At 45.6% G+C, this 23,698-nt stretch overlaps 1 protein-coding gene across 2 annotated transcripts in view; it reads right to left on the bottom strand.

The window, feature by feature from the left end:
* The window catches only part of elapor1 (endosome-lysosome associated apoptosis and autophagy regulator 1), a 143,731-nt gene that overhangs the window by 23,755 nt on the left and 96,278 nt on the right, over window positions 1–23,698 (bottom strand). For both annotated transcript variants that reach the window (XM_086011319.1, XM_086011318.1), the window contains exons 15-20: window positions 22,582–22,755; window positions 22,293–22,473; window positions 19,305–19,404; window positions 15,946–16,047; window positions 14,663–14,789; window positions 5,181–5,359 (exon numbers count right to left, since the gene is read on the bottom strand). In XM_086011319.1, the coding sequence (XP_085867445.1) occupies window positions 5,181–5,359; window positions 14,663–14,789; window positions 15,946–16,047; window positions 19,305–19,404; window positions 22,293–22,473; window positions 22,582–22,755 (863 nt within the window). The remainder of the gene's footprint in view (window positions 1–5,180; window positions 5,360–14,662; window positions 14,790–15,945; window positions 16,048–19,304; window positions 19,405–22,292; window positions 22,474–22,581; window positions 22,756–23,698) is intronic.

Raw genomic sequence — 23,698 nt, 5'->3', positions numbered from 1 at the left:
TTACCTTTTACTCCACACCTTCTACCCCTTCCTGACACGCTCTGGTTTTTAATTTCCCCACTGCTACCTAAGTCTTTGACCTTCTCTGTTGTCATTTTTATTATTTGCTCTCTAGGAACCTCCCGCTCATCCCGCTCTTCCTGGGTTGTCTGCCATTCCTTCACTACTGACCTCATTTGTGAGTTCAATACCTTCCCTTCCACCGGGGATTGCGGTATCAGGCTATTTAATCCTTCTACTGAAGCAGCTGTTTCAACATTCTTCTGTTCACATTGACGTGATTCAACGAACTCTTCATAGAGTAAACTGTAACACAAAATCTGTGTTGCCACCTCAGTTATTTCCGTAACTTTTGGGAGCTCCGAATTCCTTCCCTTTGCAGATTGAAGCTCGTGTTCCCATTGTGGAGTCTTGTCTCTCAGCATGTGAAGGAGTTGGCTGACCGTTAACTCTTCCACGGGGACTCTGTGGATCAGAGTCTTCACCATTTCATCCACCTTACCCTCCAATGCTTTCACCTTCCTTTCCTCTTGTACTTTGGTTTCAAGCGCTCGAAGAAGTTGCGCCTTGATGCTCCCAAGCTCATGTTCAGAGCCCATTCTTACAGTCTCTGTGTTTCTTACAGTTTCCTTCCCTTCCACTGAAAGGATTCCCAGTTGACTCTGCTCTTCAAGTCGTTGAACCTCGGTCATTGCCGCCTCATATTTGTCTTGGGTTTCCTTCAATATTTTTATGAGTTCTTGGACATCTTGTCTTTCATGTTCTGCCATGTCTTTCACCTCTAAATTCTCATCTATGGATGGAACTTCTACCGATGAGTCTGTCTTGGCCTTGAGCTCATCAAGAATTTCCTGCAGCCTTTGGACTTCTTGCTCATGTTCAACCTTTAGTTGTTCATATGCTTCTACTGAAACTAGCTTTTCGGAGGTTGCCGAGTTAACCCCCTCCAGAATTGTAGCCTGGGCCTGTTCATACTGTTCTTTCAACTTCTCACACTCTACTTGTAAGGAGTCGTAGAGAAGAACTGGAATAAAATCCCGGCTTCCTGAAGATTCCTCTTCATTTGCTTCTTTCGCAATTTCCTGTTGGAGTTCAGCCAAGGCTGCTATGCTATCTGCCTCTCGAAGTCTCACTGCCATCAAATCTTCTTTATTCTTGCAGTCTATCTCAGTCATTTTCCGTTTATTTTCATTTAACTGAGTGATAAGCTCCTCTTGCAACATGGCCACATTATTCACATCAGGTAAAGAAGCGTTTCTCTTTTCCATGTCCAAGATTTTTTTCTGCATCTCTTTAAGTGCACTCTGCAATTCAGCTTCTCTTAACCTTGCCTGCACTAGCTCCGTCTCCAATTGCAGAACAAAATCCTCAGTGTAGCGTGGTTTGCCTTTATGCTGTATCTCTAGATCATGCAAATATTCTAACTCCTGAACATCATAAGGGAGGTGTGATCGGTAATTGGTCACGATGGCACTATGGTCGCTCTCTGCTTGAGCCAGCAGGTTCTGTTGTCTTTCCAGACTCTCCCATTCGGTGTCATAGAACTTTTTCATTGTTTTCATCTCTTGTACGAGACGGTAACTTAATTGTTCGAATTGTTGTCGTACTTTGAAATAACGTTGAGTTCGAGCTCGGTGTTCCTCCGTAATGCATATGTCTGTGACTTGAACAGACTCAGAATTCTCTGGCTTTATGCACGCCATCGTTTTTCCAACCTTAGTCAGTGAGTTCATGTTAACCTTGTTTTTCATACGTGGGCTGGACTTATCGTCTTCCGGCTCAGAGTCTGAGCTGCTTGTCTGCACCGAGTCCTCACTCATCATTGCTTGTAGGTAGTGCCATTCCATGTCTATTTTCTTGATCCACTCCCATCCTAGAAGTGGTGGTCCTCCCTCATGTAGTACATACAAGTTCATTCTTGGGTGTTCTTTACCCCTATCTCTCACCTTGACTCTTATTTTTCCCATGGGGTATACTTTATGCCCCGTGTATGTCTGCAATATGAACTTGGTATATCTTAAGGGTATGTGTGAGAATAGCCGGTGGTAATCCCCTCGATTTATGACTGATACAGCTGATCCAGTGTCCAACTCCATTTTCACTTGGACTCCAGCTATTTTTAGCATGACCCAGATAGTTTGTAGGTCAGCTTCCTTACTCACATGGTGGATACTCAGACTACCCAGCTCCTGGCCGTTTGGATCTGAGTCTGGATTCTGTTCGTCTGAACTCTGCTCAGCCCCCTTGTATACCTTGTTGTACTTTTCTTGTGATGGCTTCCTTTGGTTGTTGGTCTTCTTCCCTGACCGGCATACCTTAGCGATGTGACCCAGTTTGCCACATTTCCTACATTCTTGGTTCTTAAGCCAGCATTGATTCTGGTCGTGTGTTGTCTTCCCACAACGATAGCATTTTGTTGTACTCGAAGTAATTTGGTCCACCCCGAGCGCCGCCGCCTTTAGTTGCATTCCCGCCGTTCCTTTCGCTGCGGCTTCGTGCGATGCAGCTATAAGGACAGCCCTGTCCAGTGTGAGGTCGTTCTCTTCCAGTAGTCGCTTCTGCGTCCCTTCCTTGGACAATCCGCCTACGAACTTGTCTCGCAGTGCCTCTGTCAGATTCCCTCCGAACTGGCAGTATTTCGCTAGCCTACGCAGTTCGACCAAGTATTCTGCGTTGTTTTCGTCTTTCCGTTGCGTTCTTGCATAGAATTTGAATCGTTCAGCCAACATCAACGGTGTGGGGTTCAAGTGGTCCTTCAGAACAACCACAATCTCTTCGAAAGACTGATCCGCCGGTTTAGCTGGTGCTAGTAAATCCTTCAAGAGCCCGTATGTCTTTGCGCCCATCGAGTTTAACAATATTATCGCCTTGTCGTCTTCCTCTATTTTGTTGGCTTCACAATAGATCTCGATGCGTTCCACGTACGTGGCCCAGTCTTCTATCTCAGAATTAAAATCATTAATATTCCCTCGCTTAGGCATCTTTCTTCCCTTGGGAGCAGCACCAGTATTTCTTTAAGTATTCTTATTTATTTGTTTGTTTCTAAGATGGCGGTTTTCCTGCGAAATCGGCGGTTTCCCGCTCTTTCCTTCTCTCCCCGCCCACTTCAATGGCGGTATGTCAATCAAGATGGCGGTTTTCCCGCGAAAATGGCGGTTTCCCGCTCTTCCTTTCTCGCCCCGCCCACTTCAATGGCGGTTTCCCGCTTCTGGCGTCTTCTCCGCCTACTGGCGGCTTCCCGCGTTTCTTCCCGGTGGAAGGGGTACGCTTCCCCCACAGCGGACAGGTTCAGCCGCTGGCTGGCTACCGCACAGCTCCCCTTACTCGGCTATGTCTTTTCCTCCCGCCCGCACGGCTCTACCGGCGCTGGGTACACCCCGTTAACGGAGGACAGTTCAGCCGCTGGACTGGCTCTCGCGCAGTCTCTCTCTCCGCACCCGGCTCTGTCGCTCTCTCACCCGCACGTTCGGTGCTACCGGCCCTGGGTACCCCGTTGGTGGAGAACAGCTCAGCCGCTGGACTGGCTCTCGCGCAGTCTCTCTCTCCGCACCCGGCTCTCACCCGCACGGTTCCCGTTCGCCTCCCCAGCCCTCTCGCAGACCGGTGTTTCCCTCCCCGGCTGCGGCTGGGTTTCTCTTCCCGCGCCTACTCGCAGGCTCAGCGCTTCGTGGCTGCGGTCGCTGCCCGGAGTTTTCCCCCGATCGCGGTCCGGCTGTCACCCGACGCCGTTGGACCCGACTTTTGGCCGGCACAGCTCCCCCTCGACCGAGGTCGAGTGCTCTGCCCTTATCCTCCGGATACTTCTACACCTTCCCCTACTCACAGTCTCTTCGGCCGCCTTGTTTCTTGCTGGTCGGCTCACTCCGCACCGTGGCAGAAGGGTAGTCAGTGCCTGTTGCTGATACAGCTTTTATTGTTAGTCTTCCTGCTTTCTGTTGTTGCAGCCTCGTGTTTTCTTTTGGTAGCACGACGAGGCGGTTGTCTCTCTTCGACGCTCTTCGTTGCTTTTGGTAGTCTTGCCGCAGGGTACGATCGGACTCGTCGCCACTGTAAAGTCTGTGGGTTGTGCAGTTAATAAATACACAGACTTCAGAAGTAACAAACAAACAGGTCTTTACTATTCGAAGGTCCGGGCGAATCTGCCCCAGAAATCCTGCTACAACACTTATATACTGGTGTGGTCACTATCGGTATTACAGTATACAGAAGCCAAACAAATAGTGCCACACCTAAAGTAGTTCCCTTAAAGGTGAACGGTTACATTCAATAGTTCCCTTAAAGGTAGACGGGTACATACACTACAGCACACAGTACTGTAACTGTGACCTAACCATTGCCTTGTACACATTTATCATTGTCTTATTGTTCTTGTACTCTTTGCCCCTATTTATAAAACACAACTGGACTTTTATGGCTTAATCGGTTTTCACTCGCATTTTCAAAGAAATATGTATTTGCACCGCTAGCTCTATCTATTTCTCCACATCTTTTAGCATCTTTCCATTGTGTGTATAATGTTAATCCTTGTTTTTCCTTCCAAGCTCTATCCTTTGATGCATTCCTATTCAGCCTTATAGGAATAGATCTATTTTGTACTTCATCCATCTCAAATTTAAAGATTCCCCACTGCCAATCTGTTGTCCTGTTTGGTAACTTTTCAGCCCAGTTAATTTGGATCACCTCTTTTCTTATCTCACTGAACTTTACCCTTTTTCCAGTCGAGCACCTTTATCATAGACTTTTCATTATCCTTTTCTATTCTCACATTGAACCTAGCTGTGGTGGGATCGCTATTTCTCAATTGTTCCCCTACTTTCACATCAGTTATTTGTCCCACATAATTTCCTATAATTAAATATGGACTTGTTAGGTTAGAAATATAATGATCTAGGAAGCAGTCTTACATGCGTTCTAAAAAGCATTCTCCATTTTGACCATATACATTACCTTTATCCAAGCCTACCTTGGGATAGTTAAAACCACCCAATGTTATTTCCCTGTTGTTCTTACATATCGCTCTGAACTGCATACAAATCTCCCCCTCTATTCCATCTCCATTGTTTGGCAGCCTGTAATACACACTGAGAATTGTCCCTTTCTCTTCCCATTGCTTAACTCCAATATATTTATCTGAAAACTTTTAACAGAAGATCTCTATAAAGTAATATTTATTTACTCACTTCTGATTTTTCTTATAGAAGTAGCATGTTGTAGCGATTAATAGTAAGGCAGTAATTGTCCCTGTGATTATTCCAATTTTCAAGAAGAAGTCTACTGTCTTGCATGCTGTCACTTTTTGCTCTGGCAATGCAACACCTTCTTTACACAGTTTTGGCTCCCACCACACGTAAGCAGTTTTCTATAAGCAGAAATGACAAGGAACAGATATTATAAATAGAGTTTATGTTATCTTCTCAACCTCGATAGCTTACCAATTTATGTTTTTTTTAACTAGGTCCCAATAAAGTGTTTCAACTTCAGTTCAGCACCTGCTTGGCATTTTCTAATTCATATATCAACGGAGGCCTTTCTGAGGAAAATTGGCAATTGTGCCAAAGTGTGTCAAATTATAAAATCATAGAATGGTTATAGCACAGAAGGAGGCTATTTGGCCCGCCGGCCCTCTGCAAGAGCACTTCAGCTAGTCCCACTCCCCCACCCTTTCCCCGTTGTCCTGCAAATGTTTTCCCTTCGGGTACTTATCCAATTCCCTTTTGAAAGCCACGATTGAACTTGCTTCCACCACCCTCTGAGGCAGTGCATTCCAGATTCTAACCACTCGGATAAGGGATACATTTTTGCATTTGACAACTAGGAACTGGATTGAAGTGCCCAAGTCATGTGGACTTCTTTCAACCTGCAGATACTTTTGTTCAGCCAGTCAACACTTGATTTGAACCCAGGTCCCAGGAGTGAAAGGCCTCTGTCTAACCCACTGCACCATCTCTTTTAACATTTTAGGATCTGATAATGCGATACTGCAGTCTAAGTGTTTGAACAGCACACCAGACATTCAGTGACCATGTGAAATGGCTGCTTCAGGGGAGGCTTGGCCACCATGTTGGATCCTTCATGTTCAGATGCATTCATCATTTTTTTTATTTGTACTGAATAGCTGCTCGGTTTCCTTTTGGGTGCTTTTTTAAGCTGTGCTTCCAGCTTCTTAAAGCTGCACCCCGTCTGCGGTCTGTTACCGTTTGGCCAGGGGCCTCTCATTGTTTATAACAGCCTTTCAGATAAAGATATCGCTCTTTATCTGCAGGTGCTGAAGGAGGAGAAGGACCAGAGGAGGCATTTTCACCTTCCCTTATGCTCCCACTCATGTATATAAGCCAGGGCAATTGGATATGTCCCACAAAATTAGCACATGAAAACCACTATTCCCCAAGGAGCCCCGACAGAACTTTCCACTCTCCTACAGCGAGACCGAGGGCTGGATTTTGCCAGCACTCAGAGGGTGGGTTTGGAGGCGGGTCAAAGGATAAAATCATTTTGATTGATGGCGGGTTGCGATCCCGCCATCAACCCGCCTCCAAACAATTTTCCCAAGTGTCGGGTCCCCGATTTGCGCATGGACCCGACACCTAGCAGCGGGAAGAGGATTAAAGCCAATTACCTGCCTATTAACAGGTAGTTGACAGGCTATTTTAAAATTTTGCCACTTCTGCCTCGGGTTCCCCGACGTCCGGACAGCACGCCAGGTAAGTGTGGCATGTTGCGAGTCTGCTGTAATGTTTCTACATTGATGACAGCTGCAGAAGTGGTGTGAAGGATCCAATGGTGCACTGGTGAGTCTCAGCGGTAAGAAAATGTTGGGAAATTCATTTTTAATGCATGTAGACTTTTCCGTAGGTAACAAGTTTTGAAATCCATGTCCAGTGCCACCTCATTGGGAGAACCTCTCTCACCAGTGACAGATCGCTTCTGTCACCTCACCTGCAGCTGTCATCTATTCTAGCCTATGGAGGGAGTCATTGGAGAGCCTGGGTGCAAGAGCTCAGCTTTGTACAGTGATTGTCAGTGTTTGCAGCACCTCAATACTGACAAACACTGAAAAATCAGCTGTTAAAAAAAAATTGTGCGTGGTTCCTTTAAGAAAACCGGCAGATGACGCGTCATCAAATGACGTCATCTGACTGGCTTCCTCCTAATTGGCTGGCAAGCCCGCAGGGCGCACTTAACAAGGTCAATCAACATAAAATCATGTCTGTGGGCTGGACGCAGTTGGGGGTGGGACTGGAAGCCAGAAACCACCTGACCCGCTCCCAACCCGCGTCCATTGACAAAATCGTGGCCCAAGAAACTGTTTCCAGAATGGGGACAGCTCTGTCAGTGGCTGTCAAGGTAACTGTTCCTTTGGCTTTTTATGTTCTAGGCCCTCCCATACAACAGGAGAAGATAGATGTGAAATCTGACAGTTACATCATATGACTTTGATGACTTTGCCTGACCCAGTGTATTCATGAATTCCCTCGCATGGAAAGCAGGCAGCAACACGAGAGAGCCTTGCACTTTTACTGTTTTGCTGGATTTCCCAAAGTGCAGAGCGTTATTGAGGGCCATGATCCCAATGCCACTCCTTTCCTGAACACAAAGGTGTTCCACTCCATGACTGTGCAAGTGGCCTGTGACCATACGCACAGAATCACGCATATTATTGGGCAATACCCTGGCTAAATAAAGAAAGACTTGCATTTATATAGTGCCTTTCACGACCACCGGATGTTTCAAAGCGCTTTGCAGCCATTGAAGTACTTTTGGAGTGTAGTCACTGTTGTAATGTGGTAGCCAATTTGCACACAGCAAGCTCCCACAAACAGCACTGTGATAATGACCAGATAATCTGTTTTTGTTATGTTGGTTGAGGGATAAGTATTGGCCAGGACACCGGAGATAATTCCCCTGCTCTTCTTCAAAATAGTGGCCATGGGATCTTTTACGTCCACTTGAGAGGGCAGGCAGGGCCTTGGTTTAGTATCTCATCCGAAAGACAGCACCTCCGACAGTGCAGCACTCCCTCAGCACTGCACTGGTGTGTCAGCCTAGCTTTATGTGCTCAAGTCCCTAGAGTGGGATTTGAACCCACAACCTTCTGACTCAAAGGCGAGTGTGCTACCAACTGAGCCACAACTGCCACTGCATCAGGACCCATGAGTGCCTCAGCATTTCTCCACAACTAACCTATTCTGCCCCATTCCAAATGAAATCCTACAGTACACATTATAGTATTAATTATGCCAAACTTAATTTAGCCAAACTCTGTAACTGTGTTCAGTGTGTTTTATCCAAGTGATTTCCTTCAGTGACAGGGTATGTATGGTGTGTGCTTTCTATTTCCTAACCACATGTTTCTTTGAAATATTTTCCCAGTGGAATGAATAAGTGAGGTGGATGGCCACTGAGTGTCAGTATTTGCCTCTCGTTCTTTACTGCACCAGACAAGAGCACACTTACTTTAAAGCAGACTTTATAACAGGAACTATAGTAACATCAAAATGTATTAGGTGTAGAAAAGTGGTTATTTGAATGGTTTAATCATTAAACGCTCATGAACAGTTTGCTGAGTAAGAGCATGACTGATGTGTAAAAGAAATGTTGTATTTACAGAACATTTAAATTTGATAGAATACATAAGGTTTCTTTAAATTTATTAACAACAACATTTAATAGTGTCTTTAATATAAAAAAAAGTCCCAAAGTGTTTCACAAAGACGTACTCAGAAATAAATGGACACCGAAACAAAGAATGAGATACAAGGAGAGGTGACCAAAAGCTTGGCCAAAGAGGTGGGTTTAAAGGATGAGGTAGAGAGATGGAGGGGCTAAAGCAGGGAATTCCAGTGCATGGGGGCTAGGCAGCTGAAGGCACGGCCTACAATGATGGGGCAAAGGGAAGGTGGGTGCACAGAAACCTAGAGTTAGTGGAATGGAGAGTTCAGTTGGTTGGGTTGAGGGTGGGGTGAGGTTAATAGGGCTGGAGGAAGTTACTGACAGTGGCGAGGCTATGAAAGGATTTAAGATGAGAATTTAAAATTAGAGGGAATTTAAAATGGGACCTACACTGTGTGACCTGGAGCCAATGTAGGTCCTCGATGACAGGGGTGATGGGCAATGTTTCCCTAATTTTTGGGGGGGTGCACGCTCCCTTTAACGGACTGTGCGGCCCATTCAAAATTTTGCACATGCGCGAAATGCCCCATTGAAAAGCCGGTGATCAGTTTGCGCGGCACCTTCAGACAGATGCGTGGCCGTGCGGCTTAACGGGAACATTGGTGATGGGTGAACAGGATTTGGTGTGTGATAGGATGCAGGCAGCAGTGTTTTGGATGAGATGAAGTTTACAGACAGTGGAGGATGGAAGGCCAGCCAGGACAACATTCTACACCTAATACATTTTGATGTTACTATAGTTCCTGTTATAAAGTCTGTTTTAATGTAAGTGTGCTCTTGTCTGCTGCAGTAAAGAACTAGACGCAGATACTGACACTCAGTGGCCATCCACCTCACTTACTCATTCCACTGCGAAAACATTGGAATTGTTGGGTCTGGAGGTGGCAACGGCATGAATAAGGATTTTAGCAGCAAATGGGCTGAGGTAGGGGTCAGCTCAGGGCTGAATAAGATACCAAGGTTGAGAACAGTCAGAATCAACCTGAGATAATGGCCAGGAAGGAGAATGGAATGGATAATAAGAGTATCGACTTTGTGACGGGGGCCGAAGGCAGTGGCTTTGGTCTTCCCAATGTTTAACTGGAGGACACTGTGGCTTATCCAAGACGGGTTGTCGGACAAGCAGTCTGAAAACACAGAAGCATTGACGGGGTCAAGAGGGATGCTGGATGTCGTCAGCATGGGAATAATTAGTATGCATTTTAATGAGAAAAACTTAAATAAGAAATATTCTTAGACATGACGTGGTGGATTTCCCTTTTTTGACCTTCAATTAGGTGTTAGTCGGATGGTGTGTTATTAGCACCTGTCTGACCATTAGTGTGCTGAACCCCACCTGATTTTACAAGATCAGCTTCATTTATGTAGTGTGGGTGGGCTCATATTGAGATTGCTGAAGGGAATTCTCTGCGGAAGGGAAGACATTTTGGGGGAGAAATTAATTATAGCCCCAGAGCGGGCGCTAACTTTGGAAAAGTTTGAGATTTAGTGCCAGGCGCTAGTGAATCTCGCTCCATGCAAAATTCAGTGTCATTGCTCAAAGAAAGGATGGGAGCGCTAAATCAAGCGCTAATGGCCTAGCTCAGTCACGTTACACTCAAAGCGCTAAACAATATCAGGTGCAGTCTAATCGCAAGTCATCATTGCCACAGGCTCTTTCCAGTTCTTAAAGGGGAGCTTCGTTGATGCTGCAGTACCTCATTCTCAGCATTGCTGCCTGTAAACCTGTGTCAGCAAGCAGAAGCAGGCCAAGTCCAAGGAGCCTGACGACTCAACCAGCTGTACTCATGGCAGATCCACGCCCCAGGGAGAGAGCATGCAGATTTTTGGACCAAGCATTGGAGGAGTTGGTTTCCGCTGTGGAGAGATGGAGGGCAGTGCTCTACCCAGCAAGTGGCAGGAGGCCACAAGTCTTCCGTGCCATGTAGAGAGAGGTTGCCCATCAGGTCTCGGGTAGCACTGTGGTCCCCAGGACCCACACACAGTGCAGGAAGAAATTTAACAACCTCACTCGGGTGATCAGGGTGAGTCAATGCCTCAACAAATGCTACATACCACTGTCTGAACCATAGTCTGCACACACTGGCCAAAGCACCACACCCCCAGCACTCACCCACCAACAATCTCTACCTACCAACGCTCACACCCACATCTCACACCTTACACTCAATGACAGCTATTCAACTATGGCAGGCACATCAACCAAACACATTGCTCCACACTCACTCACACACTTTCCTTTCGCTTGCAGGCCAAGGAGGGAGCAGGAGCACACAGGCGGGGGACAAGCCGACACCCAACCACTGTCTGCGTTGGAAAATAGAGTGCTGGAGGTTATTGGGCACCAGGTGGTGGGCGCCATGGCCACTGGCGACATTGACCCCCTTGGGGACAACAACGGTATTTTCATCCCTATTCCTTCTTCTCACATCCTACTTACCCCTCACCCCACAAGCCTTTCCAACTAATCATGCTGTGTGCATGCATTTCTCTCTTCCTGCCCCCCTCCCCTCACCTTAACCTGTCTCTTGTGCCTTTATGCTTTCAGATAATGAGCAAGCACCTGAGCAGCCTGTCCCTGAGGGCACTGTTGCGAGCGAGGCGGGAGAAGGGGAGGAGGAAGAACAAACCGCGTCACTGTATGTCTCACCTGCAGGCACCAGCTCAGATACTGGCACCACGCGTTCTTTAGAAGCTAGTATAGTAGTGGGATCTGCACAGGGTGATGCACCGGGAATGAACGGGCTGCAGCAAGGCCAGGGGGAAAGGGTAGCTCGGAGGCCAGCTCACTGGCTGTCATCCAGCCAGCCCAGACTGCTGCCACTCATGCTGAGGTGGTGCAGTTTACAGACAGGCCTTCCAGGCCCAGAGCTGGTCGAGGGCGTTCTGCAAGGCCATCTGAAGTCTCCCGAACGGACACTCAGCAGCCTTCCATTAGCCCTGCTGCAGCCACTAGTGGGCCAACACTTCGTAGAAGCACTAGAGTAGGCAAAGGCACAGTAACACGAAGCACTAAGGGATTGCACAAGGATGAATAGTAAATATTGTTGTTGTAAAGATGTGTTCACTGATTATTGATAAATGTATTAATTCACTTCGGATAATTTTGTACTGTCTCTCATTTCAGCTGTGCGCTGTGATATGGCCTGTGACAGGGATGGAATGATGGGGATTTGGTGAGCAACGGGGATCTGGGGTTGAATTTACTGGAACTGCAGTCTGATGAGGCGGTCATGGGCCGCCCTTCTGGAAGACCGATTGAGTGGCTGCCTCCTCCCTCGCTCCTGTTCCTCCAGCTCCTCCTCATCATCATCATCATCCTCCTCTCCCTCTTCCTCCCCCTGAGGTGGTCCCGCAATCCCTGCTGGCAAGGGCTGGGCCCTCATGATGGCCAAGTTGTGGAGCATGCAGCACACCATGACAAAATGGGACACCCGCTCAGCCGAGTACTGGAGGGCTCCTTCCAAGTGGTCAAGGCAGCAGGACCGTTGCTTGAGTACGCTGATGGTCTGCTCAATGATGTTCCTGGTGGCAACATGGCTCTCATTACATGAATGCTGTGCAGAAGTGTTGGGGTTGCGGAGGGGAGTCGTGAGCCAGGTGGAGAGCGGATAGCCCTGGTCTCCGACCAGCCAGCCGCGAGCTTGATGTGGTGGCTGGAAGAGTGTTAGATGAAGGCATCGTGGCTGCTGCCAGGATCACATTGAGGATTCGCTGTCTGTGGTCGCACACCAACTGGACATTTATATGAGTGGTAGCCTTTGTGGTTATGGAAGATCTCAGGATTGTTATGCAGTGCCCGCAAAGCCTGCACCATGGGGAATCCCGCTATCCTGGCAAAGCCACAGGCATGCTCGTCCTGCTACTCTCTAGTGATGGGGAAGGAAATGTAGTCCCTTCTCCTACTGTAGAGAGCCTCGGTGACCTCTCAGATGCAGCGATGGACGGCGAACTGCGAGACGTTCGCTATATCTCCTGTTGCTGACTGGGAGGAACTGCTTGCGAAGAAATTGAAGGCAACGGTGACCTTGACTGCCACTGAGAGAACCGTCCTCGTCCTGATCTGAGGCTCGAGGTCTGGTTGCAGGACGAGGCAGAGTTCTGTGACCACCTCCTTGCTGAGGCAAAGCCTTCTGAGACACTGCTCGTGACTTAATTGAAGGTAGGAGAATTGCTGTCGGAAGACCCTCGGAGGGTAAGGCCTCCTGTCGAGAGCCCTGATGGGCCTCCTCCTCCCTCAGGCCACATGTTCCAATCTTTCTCACTGCCTGTGCTCCCTCCACCGTAGATCCTGGAGGGCGAGGTCGACTGCCAGTACAGCCCCCATTAATGTAAGGAAGTGCAGCACTTTGATATTTTGTGAGAATAAATGTAACTAACTTTTACAAGCCGCAACACTCCGGAGACTAAACAACCTTTGAATGACTGAATTCAACTGTTGCACAATGTCAAACTGAAGGAAGCAGTGAAAAACCAGTAACCTGACAGCGGTGACTCATTACTAATGATCCCTTTAAATAGCACCCCTGGAGCCGCCATCCGCCTGCTTGACGCCTCCTCTCCCTGTCAGGGCGAGGCGCTAAGGCAGGGAGTGATACTCAATTTGGCAGATCAGATGCCAAGTGAGCATTGCACGCTCGCTGATGTCACAATCTGCCTGGTGCTTAAGTCCCTGGCGCTAACTTGTAGCAGCGGTACTACAGGGAGGCCAGGCACTAACTGGAGGCCCTAAGGTACCAAATTTCTCCCCCTTTGTGTGAGTAGCCTTTCTCTTTAAAGCGGTGCAGGCACGTAAAAGTTCAATGACCCTATGTGGGAATAAAAATTTTGGTATCCTTTACAGAGGTTGTTAATATTTTTAATGCACATTTCAGCCTTAGCAAAGATTGTTTGAGCAACAAAAGTTGCCAGGCAAAATTGAGTGACTGGCACAACAAATGTGGCGGTGGGAACCCAAGTCTGTGCAGATGGTGAGGTGGAGGTGGTGCAGAATCAAGTGGTAGAGCAGAGGGGCAAGCTGCTTGACCCTCCAGGGCACACTCCTCATAGGACAGCATAGGATATAGATAAAGAGGACTTGAGGGAGCATCTGACTGTTCCTCACTCGCAGTTACAGCCCTATAGCGAAGGTGGAACTGCTCTTAGCATTTAGCTGTCTGCTTACCCAGAGCCAGCGTAGCCAGTTCCACAGGCCACTGGCAGGTGGGTGTGCCTCTGCCTGTAAATGTGGGTGGGAATGTACTGGCCGGTGGGTACAGCCTGATTTGCCTGTTCTTCTTCTGCCTCCTCTAAAAACCTAAGAGAGGAAGGATTCCCTCTGGTAAATTCATTATCCCAGTATTGTGGACATAGCAAAAATATGGCAGTGGCAAACACTTATAAGAACATTAGAATTAGGAGCAGGAATAGGCCTTACGGCCCTTCGTACCTGCTCCGCCATTCAGTAAGATCATGGCTGATCTTCTACCTCAACTCCACTTTCCCGCCCAATCCCCATATCCCTTGATTCCCCTGGAGTCCACTTGGTACAAAGCCTTCTGACCAACTAAATTGAAACAGGACAAAAAAAAAAGCACATCATTCTGCAAGGGCTTCAAAATGCTGCAACAAATTTTACTATCGAGTTTTTTAAATGTACTTCCATAAACAGCTCACTCTCTGGATGCCCATTTTATATGGGAGGCGGGAGGTAGATGACTGAATGCTCAAAATTGAGAAAATATAATTATAATACAGTATAATGAACTGCAATTGGACAGATACTTCTTTTACCAATACAAACCCCAAGCGGAACATTGAATGGGAGCTAAATGGAAGGAAATCTGGCAAAATGGATCTCTGTCCATTTTTCTTATGGCTTACACCCATTAATTGGGCATAACCAATCGGAAAATCTACCCTGAGATGCATTTAAATGCGAGATTCACTGCCCGCTGGTTAGTGATTGGCATTTCAACCTATCCACATCGACAGAGCAGCTCCACTTTGATACCTGAATTCCGCTGATACATGCTCCCACTATCTCGTGGTAATCACTCTTTGAACAAAGAGGGCAGGCCTCTGCCGTTTTCCACAGGAAGTGAAAGGTACAACCGTCACACGTTCCTTCTTGGCATTTTCTGTCAACACAGTAAAAAGCATTAGAGAAAACAATAAGGCGAAATGTCTTATCAAAGTGAATTGCGATCATTTTCACCCACAAAAAGCTAGCTGATTTGGCGAGTCCGCCAGAGCTGACAACACACAATCATTTGGAGTGAGTGGATTAGATTTTTCAAGCTGCCATACAGGCGTAAACTGGGATTGCGATTGCCGTCCATTATAGAAACCGCCCAGTTTTTACTCCCATTGAAAATTTGCCCAGTCTCTCAGTTCGGTGTTCAAATGTGACCCATTTTCAAGTATCTCACTCCTAAAATAAATCTCACTCCTAAAATAATAAACACAGCTCCATATATAATTTTGTTCCATTCTTTTTATTCATAAATCTCATTGCTAACATTTTCCTGACATTGATATAGTTGAGTTACAGAACGTAGATCCCTGACATTTAGCAATCTTGGTCAGTCTGAACAGGAATTCTTGTAAGTCCTGTTGTGTTTGGAAGTTGTCACTAGAGGTCACTTTAATTTAAGCTTGTAACTCTCTCAAGCTGCTGTCTAAAGCTCTTTTTGAAGAGCTGCAGTCATAAATTAAATGTTATTGTTCATTAGCAGAGCATCAGTGATAAAAAATGTGGCACCACGGAATGGTGGAACACAACTTCTAAAATTAGTGAAATAGATGCTTCAAATTTCTTTTTGTACTTTTCCTATTCCTTGTTCAATGTTCTACTCCTATCGCCAATCATTAAAGTTATAAAAGTGACAGTGGTGAAGTACCAGTTTTACCCCACGGTGAAACGTCTCATCTAATTGAGCATTCACAGATTCACCATGAATACTGTTGGCTGATCAACCGTCATCCACCACCTGGGCACAAACCCTGTTTCACTGCGATTTGAAGCAAGCACTTTGGTTGCTATGATACCGAGCAGCAAATGGCATACCTCTTTTTGTATGTGAATGATTCCTCATGCACAAGATTCCCTTTTCACACATCATTACCTGGACAGCCGAGAACTGCGTCATTGTTGATGCTTTTAAATGAAACATCTGACGTGATCAGGAGATACATTTGTAAATGTGCCCCATATTGTAATAAACGTTCTGATTTTTGGAGGTTAAGATGCAGGCAGCAGCCTTAAAAATATTATTTGAGAATCAGAGGCATTACCTTGGCACGGAAATGGCCCCTGAGCCAACATTTGCAGGGCTGCATCTCAATCTTACTGTGGATGCTCTCCCATTTTTACAAGTCTGTGTTGATTCAGTAGACCTGTGTAATATAAACAAAGTCTCATTCAATTCAATCTGTTCGGTAACATGTTAATGATGAGCTTAAATTGAGCAGTCATTTGAAAACGTGAAGTGAACAGTGGCAGCACTAAGTTAACAGTTGGAATGGGAGTTGGCAGACAGCTTACACCGTGCAACATGCACTGTGCTCCCAACATATTCAGATGTGTACACACAGCCACAATGGAAAGTGTGACTGCAGAAGGGAAGTGAGCAGAAAAATAAAGGGGGAAAGCACAGTACAGGAAACTTTGTGATATCCGGCACCGACGGGACCGAGCTGTTGCCGATCTATCAAAACTGCCAGACATACAAAGTTAATGTTGAAGCACACGGAGGTTTTCATCTCCGTATCTGACAACAAACACTGTTGCTTAGCAACAGCTTCTAAAGAGTCGGCTGCAGCTGCAAGCGTCTCTAGCTGAGGCTGTTGCTATAGCTACAGACCTTGCAGTGCCTGACTGGGAAAAAAAAGCAACGAGAACTAAATAAACAGCTCCTGATTTTTGCCGTTAGATCGAGTATTCCGGGCATATAACCTCCGGATAAACCAAAGTTTCCTGTATACTGTTCAGAGAGCTTCAAAGACAAAAGCAGATAGGGTTGTAGTAGATTTATTAATAGCGTGGGAAATAAGGCAGCACTGGTTGGTGAGTTCGTAATTAGAGGGCATAAATTTAAGATCATTACCAAAAGAATAAGGAGTACGATAAAAGTAAGCATTCTTCTTTATATATACACAGAGTGACGTAAGAAAACTACTAGGCACTTGGTCTAAGCGTTAAACAAAGCTTTAATCAACTGTTTTACAACATGGAGGTCTAGTTGTGTCCTTCACTAGTTCCTGTTAAGAATGTCCTGCGCAAGCTGGGTCCGTGCCCGAGTATTTATACTCTCCCTGGACAGTGCCACCCGTAGGCTGCTCAGTATTATTTCATAAGTCTTTCTTTCATGAATGACTGATTCATGTCACAGAGCGATTTTTACATAGAATTATATAGAATGTACAGCACAGAAACAGGCCATTTAGCCCAACTGGTTTATGCTGCACATGAGCCTCCTCCCACCCTACTTCATCTAACCCCATCAGCATATCCTTCTATTCCTTTCTCCCTCATTTACTTATCTAGCTTCCCCTTAAATGCATCTATGCTAATCGCCTCAACCACTCCCTGTGGTAGCAAGTCCCACAATCTCACCACTCTCTGGATAAAGAATTTTCTCCTGAATTCCCTATTGGATTTATTGGCCCAGTACTTCGGGTCCCAACGCATGAGTAAGGACGGGGTACTCACGCGTGGACCCGATGGAAGTGCTGGTTTCTTGCATGCACAGCGCATGCGCGGGAAACCGGCATTTCCTCCAAGGGGTTCAGAGGTCCAAAACGTGCGCGCAGAGCGTTGAACTTCCTTCTTTTTTACAGGTTTGCCCGTGTGTAAGTGCCCCAAATTTTTACGAAGGTAAAAAGGAGACGTAAGGACTTGATTCTTTAAGGTAAGTGGTCTATTATTTAAAATTATAACATTTTTTCCACAGCTTTATTGTTTTTAAGGACTTTACAGTAAGGTAAGTGGATTTTTAGACCCGATTTTTAAAAAAATTATTTTTTTCAAAAATTTGATTAATTATTTAAAATAGTTTTTTTAAAGTTATTTATAGTTCATTTAATTAGTGGGATGTTTTTAAAAATTTTATTTAAAGTTTAAGTAATGTTTTGGGCACCCGTAGTTTTCATGAGTTTGACAGTTCTTACTATCAAACTCATGAATGAAGTTTCCCCTCCCCTGATTGGCTGCCCAGTGCTCACCTGATCCCAGCCGGCACTACGCCGCTGGATCAGGCAAGCACAGCGCGCCGACAGCTGAACCGGGCCAGTGACAGGAATTCCAAGCAGGCCCAGGCTTCAGCTGTCGGCGCGCCGGGTAAGTGCACATCGGGGGCTTGCACGTGCGGCAAGCCCCCGAACCTAATTTCTGGGCCATTAGTAACGATCTACCCATAGTTTTTGGATTCTCCCACAAGTGGAAACATCTTCTCTACGAATACACTATCAAACCCTTTAATAATCTTAAAGACCTAGGGGGGAAAATTCGGTTGCTTTGCGCCTCCCGTTAGCACCCTAAGAGGGCGTTAACGGGGCGCAAAGCAACTAGTGCCCGGGCGCGGTGCCGCCAACGCCTCCCGCAAAATTCAGCCAGAGGTTAGCGGTGGCGGTAACCATTAGCGCCCCACGACGCTGCGCCGCCGGCGATGCTGTCATCGCCATGTGCAGCACCCCGCTTGTGCCCCGGCCGCGATCTTCGGTAGCACCCCCGACTTATCGCCGGACGCTATGTTAGTGTCGACGGCAAAGTTAGCACCCCAAAGGGGTCACGACTCAATTTTTCCCCCCTAATTTCTTGGGACATGGAATTCCCCATCAGAAACACTGGTGAAAGCAGAAACCATTTAAAAGGGAAGTGAATAAATATTTGACAAAGATTTTTTTTAAAGAAAATATGGGAAAGGGGCACAACTAAGTAGACAGCTCTTTCAGAGAGCTGGCAAAGGCACAGTGGCCTGAATGGCTTGCTTCTGTGCTGTAAAGTACTTCAATTCTCTGCTTCTTTGCACATCAGCAAAAGTGATTTTACTTGGACTTGTAAGGTTACTCCTGGTCATATTGCAACATAGATTGAAAAGCATGTCACCAGAAGTGAAAGCGTCTTTGTTCTTTGGCTATCAGCAGAGTGAACAGCCAACACTATCATTCCTGTCTTTGTAGACCAGCAAAACAGGTTAGCTCACATTGACCTGCAAGAACAATAACCAACACTCCTGCTCCTCCTAGCTCCACAGTAAGGTAAGTATTTTTTTTAAAACCTACCTTTTCGGTTGCGGCCTGACGGCCCCTTTAAGGACCTCTGGTTAGGCCACATGTAGATCAGGTAATCCTGAACAAAGTAGGCCCAATGGCTGCTGCACTTAGGCAAAACTAATTCCTGGTTTGGCTCCTAAAACAGGCATGCGGCCCCTTATTAGCATATTCAAGGCACCGGATCCCTGTTTGAAACGACTGCCAGGGATGCCTCTACAGTGTCTGAACCAACATGGCGTGAGCACGTTCAGACGTGGGAGGTCTGTGCACTCAGCTTCTGCCCAGAGAGCGAGTGCAACAAGGTCCAATTTTGCCCCCATTAGTTCTATGAAACTCTAAAATTAAACTACTCTTTGAGTGATCAAACATAAATCACTTACTTGTAAAAAAAGATTATATCAGGCAATGCTCTGTCTTTTTCAACAGGAAACAGGTCAGCTTTAGCAGTGATATTATCAAGTGTTGTTTGAGTAGTCACTCCTAAAAATATAAAAGAAAACGTCTTAAAAAAGTTAATTTTAGGACCAGATATTGAAGCCTGGACACGATTCATTTGTCACCCACAGCATCCATCAATAGGAGAATAAGGTTTGTATTCTTTAAGATAAATCTAACCCTGAGTTATCCATGCCAAAATCTGAGACATATTGATCGCACAGCCCCTTACTGCAAAGGTGCCCCATGATTCTTTTAACGTGGAAATTTTAACCAAAATTTTCCTTGATAAAATGAAAAAATGCTAAATATGCTTATTGATTTATTATAAACACTGCTCCTAAATCAAGGTTTTTATTTGATTTATGAATATATTAATTATTAGGATAGAGAAGGGTGGGAAGCTTCCTTCTTTAGTACCTCACGGAGTAGTTGTGTAATGTTACAGCGGCTGTGTGAGGTGTGATGGGGAGGTGGACAATATTTTGCAGTTAAATATTTTGGATATTTAAACTGCCATATTGAGCTGTCTGGATGTTGGCTTATGACAGGGTTATAATAAAAAATCACAAGGTGCTGACAGAAAATCTGATGCATATTTAAAAATCTATTTCAATGTTTATGTTATTTGACATGAGATTTAAAGAGGGTATGCATTTCAAGATAAAGGTCACTGTGAATTTGAAACTGAAATAAATGAGTTAATGCCTCCGTTAAGATAGGGGAGAAAGACATTCCATATGAATGCGTTAGCATGCGTTCAAGCACTCACATACTAATCCCTTCAGAGAGTAATTTAACACCTTTATCTTTTGTAGATGGGAATATGTAAAAATATTGCCTGGATTTTGAGGTAAAAGTAACAGTCTTCTTCTTAGGCAGTCCCTCGGAACCGAAGATGACTTGCTTCCACACTAAAAATGAGTTCTCAGGTGACTGATGAGTCCAATGCGGGACCTACAGTCTCTGTCACAGGTGGGGCAGATGGTGGTTGAAGGGGCGGGTGGGTGGGGTACTTGGGGTGACATGCGCTCCTTCTGCTGTTTGCGCTTGGCTTCCGCTTGCTCCCGGCGAAGAGACTCGAGGTGTTCGGTGCCTTCCCGGATGCTTCTCCTCCACTTTGTGCGGTCTTGGGCCAGGGATTCCCAGGTGTCAGTGGGGATGTTGCACTTTTTCAAGGAGGCTTTGAGGGTATCGTTGAAGCGTTTCCTCTGCCCACCAGGGGCTCTCTTGCCGTGTCGGAGCTCCGAGTAGAGCACTTGTTTTGGGAGTCTCGTATCGGACATGCGGACGATGTGGTCCGTCCATCGGAGCTGATCGAGTTGCTTCGCTGCTGGGGATGTTAGCCTGAGCGAGAACACCGACGTTGGTGCGCCTATCCTGCCAATGGATTTGCAGGATCTTGCGGAGGCAGCGTTGGTGGTACCTCTCCAATGCTTTGAGGTGCCTGCTGTACATGGTCCATGTCTCTGAAGCATACAGGAGGGCACGTATCACTACTGCTCTGTAGACCATGAGCTTGGTGCTGGATTTGAGGTCCTGGTCTTCAAACACTCTCTTCCTGCACTGGCACACTGAAGGCGGTGTTGGACTTTGTCATCGACGCCTGCCCTTGTTGACAGTAGGCTCCCGAGGTATGGAAAGTGGTCCACGTTGTCCAAGGCCTCGACATGGATTTTGATAATCAGGGGCGGGGGCAGGTTGGTAGAGGACTTTTGTCTTACGGATGTTTAGTGTAAGGCCCATGCTCTCATATGCTTCGGTGAAGGTGTTGACGATGGTTTGGAGTTCGACCTCAGAGTGTGCGCAGATGCAAGCATCGCCTGCATACTGTAATCCGATGACAGTGGATGGGACGACGTTGGATCTGGACTGGAGGCCCGGATTTTGAGGTAAAAATAACATTGAGGCTATCAGCGCTCACCATTATTAAAGAGTAAATCGGACAACAACTTCCAGCGACCGCACATGCGCAGTTAAACACGGAATTCAAACTCTGGTTGCCCTGCTCCTCCAGAAGCTTTGTTATACCGGTATCTTGCCGAGAGACTCGGCGTTCAAATACATGAAAGGGCGTGAAGTTATACTTACGCGATAGATACACACCAAGTTCACCAGAAAAAGTTAGGGATTGTCCATTCAAGTGTAAGTAAATTTTTAACAAGGTGATGATTTTTAATTACTGCCAAACAATCTCTCTAGCACTGAAAATGAACTTTTACAAGCGTAGAGTCTCATTCCTTCAGATTTTAATTATTGTTGGAGATTTAAAACAATTAAAGAATTAAAATAATTTTTTTAAACTTTTTCTTTCTGTCTCTTTTTTCCCCCCTCTCTCTTAATCCCTCTCTTTATTTTGCTTTCGGTACATGATTTGGCATTGAATTCTAACTTACACTTCCTGGATCAGACTCTGTGTGCCTCAGTAAGGATTCTACAATCTGATTGGTTGAGGAGACCCACCATTGCTTTCCCTGTTCACACTAGTCCTAGATCCTCTGTAGAGTGTGCACACTGAAATGGATTTCTCATCACCACAAGTTCCAGTGCAAAAGCCCATAGAAAGTCTGTGGGCAAGTGTAAGTGTAATTCGCCGTTCATTTGCCACTGACTGCAAAATCCAGCCCACGGTGTCTTCTCCAATATTACAAGAATAAAATAGGTGGTAAGTCTAGCCTGCTGAATAAAATCGTCTCTATTCAGTTCAAACAGCAAAGCCTTTATTCCCATCCTTGTACATGTCTGGCTATGGTTGCAACTTAGAATAGCGAGAACAAATTGTTATCTTCCATTTTTATCTCTGATTCAACAGATAGGGGGTTCGCTACACTGATCTGTCTAATGTTAAACAATTTATGATCCGATTAACATATCCATTCTGGCAGGGCAATGTGTACCCATTGTATAAATGTAGCCTTTTATAAAACACTTACCTATCAATTGACCTGCCAAGTTGATGGGATGGGATGACACAATAGTTCTAAATCCCATCACATCGGATGGAACAAGTGTAGACTGGCAGATATAAGATGTGACAGCTTTTGCAAAACCTTCATCATGATCAATGACACCTTCAACTGTTACATTATCCACACAAGTGGCCAATTTCCTTCCCTTTGGAAAAACAGTATAAATATTTAATTAATGAACTGTGGTTACTTGTTTTGTATAAATGAGGAAGTAGAATCATTATTGGTATCAAGGGGGTTTACTACTCCCTACCTGATTTCCACACAGGCCAATATTGAAATGGTGAAAGTACTGCACTCCTTTCGGAGTGAAACGGGGTGCACTTGTAAAAGTAGTGGAGTCGTTGAGGAGGCTGAAATCGTAGTGCCAAGTCCTATGCCCTTTGTGATATACAAATTTGCAGTCATTGTAACAGAGATTGTGGTTCTGAGAAAGAAACACATGCAAAACATCAACGTTGAGATATTTCAACCAGGTCATTTTTATTTAAAACCTCTCAAAACTCATTTTTTTAAATAAATTTTCACAGCCAATGAATGACTTCTGAAATGTAGTCAAGTTGTTATACAGGCAAACGCAGCAGCCAACTTAAAAAGAAACAAGGTCCCACGAACATCAATGAGATGAATTGGCCAGGTAATCTGCTTTGATGGTATTGGTTGAGGGATAAATGTTGCATGAACCGGAATACTAGGAGAACTCGCCTGCTCTTCTTCCAGTAATGCTATGGGATTGTTTACATTGATCCAAACAGGAAGACAGAGCCTCAGTTGAATGTCTCATCTGAAAGATGCCATTTCTGACAATGCAGCACTCCCTCAGTACTGCACTGAAGTGTCAGATAGATTATGTGATCAAATCCCTGGAATGCAGCTTGAACCCACAAACATCTGACTTGGAGAAAACCACTTAAGCTGGCTGGCAGTTCCCAGATGCAAGTTATTCTCATCGGATGTTACACATCAGTAGAATAAATAGAGTTCTACTTTGCTTATGGAACTTGTAAACAATTTTTTTTATGAGGACTATCATGAAGAGGATGTTGTAATAATATAACTTATTTGATGAAATGTGAAGTGTACTACCTTCCTTGGCCCTTTAAACTACTCCATATGTGCCTTCTGGTCATAGGGATGTAAAACTACTTGTGGGTTTTACTGGGATAAATAAAAATTCAAAAATCAGCAGGAGTCAGCTTCATTGGGATATTGCCCTGGACAACATACAAGGAGAGTCTTGTCATCTGATAGGTGATCCCTCGCTTATCTCTAGCTTCCAATCTCTCGCTCTCCTGGTCTGGTCTGTATTTTTCAGATAATGCAATGGTTGGTGTCACCTTCATTCAATAGTAGCACTGTTACCTCCAGGT

Source organism: Somniosus microcephalus, chromosome 18, assembly GCF_052327205.1.
Source record: "Somniosus microcephalus isolate GS21.2 chromosome 18, FLI_Smic_1.0, whole genome shotgun sequence".
NCBI lineage: Eukaryota > Metazoa > Chordata > Chondrichthyes > Squaliformes > Somniosidae > Somniosus > Somniosus microcephalus.
This window is presented reverse-complemented; position numbering and strand designations above follow the sequence as displayed.